The 5,676-nt window shown below is 36.5% G+C and overlaps 1 protein-coding gene across 1 annotated transcript; it reads left to right on the forward strand.

The window, feature by feature from the left end:
- Positions 1–1,086: 1,086 nt before the first annotated feature.
- LOC128206813 (transmembrane protein 205-like) lies at positions 1,087–3,050 on the forward strand. The gene is made up of 4 exons (XM_052909496.1): positions 1,087–1,412; positions 1,863–2,026; positions 2,289–2,446; positions 2,721–3,050. The coding sequence occupies exons 1-4, from the start codon at positions 1,183–1,185 to the stop codon at positions 3,003–3,005; spliced, it is 837 nt and encodes a 278-aa protein (XP_052765456.1). The 5' UTR covers positions 1,087–1,182; the 3' UTR covers positions 3,006–3,050.
- Positions 3,051–5,676: the final 2,626 nt, after the last annotated feature.

Consider the following 5,676-nt stretch of genomic DNA (forward strand, 5'->3'; position numbering starts at 1 on the left):
CTTTGTCTTGGATTTTAAACAATGGTTAAACATAACCGCTAAGAGCGGGAAATCGCCAAATATGACCGCTAACGCGCGAAATCGCTAAATATGGCCGCTAACGCGGGAAACCGTCAAAGATGGCCGCGAGAGTCCCCTGGTCGTTAACGCGGGAAATCGCCAAAGATGGCCGCTAACGCGGGAAACCGCCAAAGATGGCCGCGAGAGTCCCCTTTTTACCCTACTGACAATTTTCTTTCAATAGAATCATCTGGTGTCTAGTCCCTTAAAGAACGCCACTGAGTGGCTTCTGATTACATTCAATGACGGATGACTTTAATCAATTCAATGCAAATTTGTCAATTAAACACAAATACAGACACAGACGCTAATTGACTGGACGTGAGCTTCAGACTTTAAAACAACCTCAAGAATGAAATATTTGAACAAAACTTTATTTACTATAATATGTACTGTGTAATGTATAAGCTTGTAATTGAAAAAAAAGTGTTAATGTATTAACCTGGTGCGTTTCTTCTGATGTCCTTGATTCGTGGAAAGAGCGCATAGCATATGTCACAAAGGTGAGGCAGGACAGCTCTAACACGTCCCGAAATAGAGCGGGAACAGCCTGCACTGAAAGCGCCCAAACATGAATCGTGAGATTGAAAAAACATCGTTATTCCTGAAGAGGTAAAGTAGTATCAAAAGTTTAATGTGTATAGATAAACGTTTTCTTTTATCGTAGTAAACATCCCGCACACAGTTACGTTGACGGGACCCATCCTATTTGCCATTGGAAGCATTTATGCCTCTAGTCTCTCAAGTTCAAACACTTCCGTATGCACTTAATGGGGCTGTTGGGTAAACACTCAGCCAGAATTGCAAAATACGGGTATTGAAGTTAATAAACAATAAGAAAAAGCGTACACATGTGCTGCGCAAAATAAAGTTATTAAAGGTTAGAATTAAGAACGATGTGGAGTAATTTCAAAGAGTAGCACACCTCTTCGTTCAATGATGCAATGTTTATAGAAACCAGATGAGGCTTACAAGTACACTGCGTGTGACGTTGCAAAATCTGCATTGGTTGGATTTTGAAAGACGACAGGCTGAAATGTGATTTGGGAGCGGCGATAACGTTATATATACTACCTTATGAGATAGAGGTGAATATTTAGTTCGGTGTGTTTATCGATAGATATGGGGATTCAATTTAACACGTGTGCAATTGAAAAGAGTGACTTGTACTCTCACAAGGATTTTTTAGTGGCCAGTGTCCGCAAGAGACATTTACATGCGGAGGATCGTATAGGACTGTCTACCCCTTTGGAAGAAGACAGTTGCAGACAGTCAGAAGAAACAGCCAGGGAAGATTTACGTGCTGATTATGTGCTTAAGGAAGATGTGAAATCCGTCTGCACAAAAACATGGTTGGTAGAGTAGTATCTGTGTGTAAAATGTAGTCCTACTAAGAGAACAAAAGAAAAATAACTACGAACCCATCGCATCTAACATAACAGAATATAAAATTCCCAAACAATGGTAATGGAATTGCATTCATGTTGTTAATATTTGAAGGTTTGGTTCTATTGTAGACACAATAATGAGCGTTAAGCGGGATTTTTTTAACCTTTGGGCATTAATTATGTTCCGTTTAACGTAGAGTCGCCAAAATAAAAACCGCCCCCGAAACGGCTGTTTTATGGACTAGATTCTATTGATGGCTGTATTTCATATATATGACAAATGCTTTCAAACTTTCAAGCCGTTTTAATCTGCCAAATTGCTTTTGAATAAATCAGACAAAGCTAATAATTTCTGTATTTTTCTGAAAGCCGTCGAGTGAAATTTACATATCAATCAATTTCTTAATATTCCAGCGCCGAGATAGTCAAGCACTTCTCAGCGGTGATAATTGCTTTGACAGCAATTTGCCTCGTATTCAGCGACAGACTGACATTCAACCCGCAGGTGGTGACATTCCTGCACCTCCTCACGTTCTCCGCGCACTTTGGCGCGCAATGCTGGGTCACATTCATAGCTGGTATGTCTTAATACAGGAGCATTCTTAAACCTACATTACTGCACCCAGGAAGCATATATAAATTAAGGTTTTATCAGCCCAACAGCATCAAATCTGTGCCTCATCTTAATGCCCAAGCATACTTACTAATAGAAGGTCATTCAAGTCATTTATCAGCAGTATTTGTTGAATCTTGTCAAAAATTGTGTCGTGCTATTATGGTTGTAAATGTTTCCGCAGTATATTACATATGTTTTGTATAATATACGTGTTGATATTTCAGGGATTACCATGTTTTTCAATTTACCGAGGATTATGTTTGGACGGGTGCAATGTAGACTTTTTCCATTGTACTTCGGATCCACTTTGCTACTTTCCTGTGTAACATTACTGACCTTTACTATACGTCAGTCTACGTCTAGAAACCAAGACAACATAACGGTAACTACATATAATTCCGTTTGAATATGTACGACAAAATGATTAAAGAAAGTTACGTCTACGGACAATAGCTAAGGTTATTAATTCATATTTTATCTCGAAGATATTAAATCATTAAATATGTAATTATTTAACAAAATATAGGTTTGCAAACACATCTACACATGAACTCAAATTGATGCATAAACTTCAAAAAATATTTTCCAAATTCACACCAGTCAGCGTTATCTCTAAATATTTGGCCAGGTAATGACGATCTACCTTCTTTTCTCAGTTTTACCTGTTGGGTGCCTGCGTCGCTTTTACCTTCATCAACAGCTTTTACCTAGCATCCAACATCGTCAGTTCGATGATTAATGTGTTCGAACTCGAGAAAGGTTCACATGTGGCTTTTGCGGTCGGTTTTTGTGACCGAACAGAACTGAAGAAGCAGCCGGGGTACATCATGCACTACAAGCGATTCCGAGTGTTTCACGGTATATCAGGTGTGGCAAATATATTGACGTTGATTTGTAATCTAATGTACATGTACCATCTTGCATGTGTATGTGAGTTGTAAGATGAAATGCATTTTTGTGTCAGTAAATAAATGTTATCAACAATTGTAATGAGTTGATTTGGGGTTTCACATCTTAAGTCGGTTACATAGAGTCGCTTGTTTTCTGAGAACCGGTGCCTAAAATGTTTTTTCCGTATCTTCTGCATTTGGGATGCGTCGTGCATAAGTTGCCCGTAAAGCACGAGGTTAAAGTGTTTTAATTAGAATTTGCTATGCAACAACATTGTTTGCAGATCCAGCGAAACTTCACTGACATAACCATGTGTGTCGCCTGGTTAAGGACTGGTAAAATGAGATTTGACAAAATTCAAAAGTACACTATACTGTAATATGTTTCATTTGTTAAAATGAATAATTATGAACTTTACAGCGAAGGACATATTGTTTAATACAACCATTTTGCGAACGTTTGATGTTGAAATACCAGAATTTGACGATAGGGGACAATTACAAGACACAGGCCGAAAGTTAATATCTTTCTTGTATATGCACCTTTTGAAATAATTTTTTATATGCGAACCCACTAAAATGCATTTTTATATCATGTTTAATATGCGTTATATAATTTTGAGTCACAATATCAAGGCCTTATAAATTCATGTTTCAAATAAGAGAAAAAAAATCACGGCTTACTGGGCAACTCTAAGTTATATTGAATTGCTATTTCCACCATTAATTTAAAGTTGATTGGTCCGTATATCACTGTATTTAACATTCGGAGCTCCTCGGCCGTTTTTTCACGTTTTTGAAAAAATGGCCGAGGAGTTCCGAATGTGTATTTTAATAAAAATCCAAACAGCGGTCCATGTCATAGTTTTGGCCGGTCCGCTGACGTCATTAAACTGTTGAGTGCTGCTTGTGGTTTTCATGAAGGCGAAACATTTTCGCAAGAAAACATTATTTGTTTCTATGTCATCATCTCATGCATATTATATGCCAAAGATGTAAATACAACTTGAAACTTGAGACTAGCTTTGATCAATGAAACACATCAAAACGCTTTCAAACTATTGTAACGGTCCGCTGTAGGCGGCGGATGTGCGTTCATAGTCTCCACTTCTATGCTCTTGCTAGAAAGCTCAGCTATCCTGTGAGGCATAGTAAGTTGGAACTTCAACAATCTTTCAGAGAAAGCTCTACTTTCCTGTTGGTTGAAGTGTAACGGTCCGCTGTAGGCGGCGGAGGTCTACAGCGGCGGAGGTGCGTTCATAATAATATTCCGTATAAAACGGAAGTACGTTCATACCGGATGTAAACTTGGTTGGTAATATGCAAATTAGCAAAGCCCGGGCTATGTGAGAATAGAGAAGTTAGTGTATATAAAGACGAGAAAATAATAAAAAGCACTAACAAAATGACTACCATGAAAATGGCCTTCCCTCGTAAGATGATAATTTGTATCTTGCTTTTCGTGTAAGAAAGGTTCATCCCTACCCGAGCCTAGTGTGTTATACGGAAACAAGGTTTACCAAGTTTTCACATGTCAAATAATACCATATGACAATATTTCTATTGTGCTACAGATGACGGTCTTCAACGAGGGAGGCAATTTTGTGATGTCAATAGAAGAGAAGTTCATTACGGGTATTTTTTATCTTAAATCTGAGGGGAGTGGGGGAGAATTGATAGCTTTGACGCCATAGAGTAATATATCACCAACCAGACATCATAAGTGGAATAACAAGCCTCGAGTTGTGAAAAAAAAGTTTCATAGTTTATTCAAATGCATAAAGGCCAGGCCATAGCCTCATGAACATACATATGTACATCGATGGAATTCATTATATATAAAATTAAATGCACTTCTATCAATCGATCGTAGGCCATATGCACGTACACTTATTTACTTACTTATACTAACAAGGTTCTTTCGAAACAGAAATTGAACATAGACAGTACACATAGAATATCATATAACCATAATGAGGTGACAGCGGTTACAAATATAATTTAAATGAGTATTTAACATCATTATTAAAATAACAGGGACTCTCAATTTAAAAGCCTTGTGGATTAACATTGTTAATTTACTTTGAATAGTCTTATTTGTATTTGTAAAAGTTCAAAAATTTTGGTTATATTTAGTCTATTTAATAAGTATTTATGTTTGTATTGTCTTCTTAAATAACTAAATAAAGTACATTCAAACAAGAAATGAAATTCATCTACTATTTTATGGCGAACTTTACTTTTCCTTTCATATTCAGATAGGAGTAGGTTTGTGCCATCTACCGGCCCCAATTTCTTACCTGTGTGACGAAAGTCTAGGTCTCGTCAATGCTTTCCCAAATTTAACTATATAGTAATATTAACAGCACACACAAATGGCTGCAACTTACAGTGTGCGAACAATACAAACGTTTTTGTTCTAGATGAATTATTAAATTCAGCAAACCATTTTTGTACATTTTTAGTCTATGTTACAATTCACATATAAATATATATTAACATCATCAACACTTTGAAATAAACATACATCATAAAACCCTAGTGATTGTAATATATCTATAATAACTTTTGCCCATGACTAATAATTCGGCAATCTTTCTAAATCTGTATACGATTTTCTTTACAGCTTTAACATATTTAATATCACCCCATTGTAAAATCGTTAACAAATAATTAATCACATTTACAATTTCTTTACCGAACTTGGAATAAACTCTTTCTA

The sequence above is a fragment of the Mya arenaria genome, chromosome 10 (assembly GCF_026914265.1).
Source record: "Mya arenaria isolate MELC-2E11 chromosome 10, ASM2691426v1".
Taxonomy (NCBI): Eukaryota; Metazoa; Mollusca; class Bivalvia; order Myida; family Myidae; genus Mya; species Mya arenaria.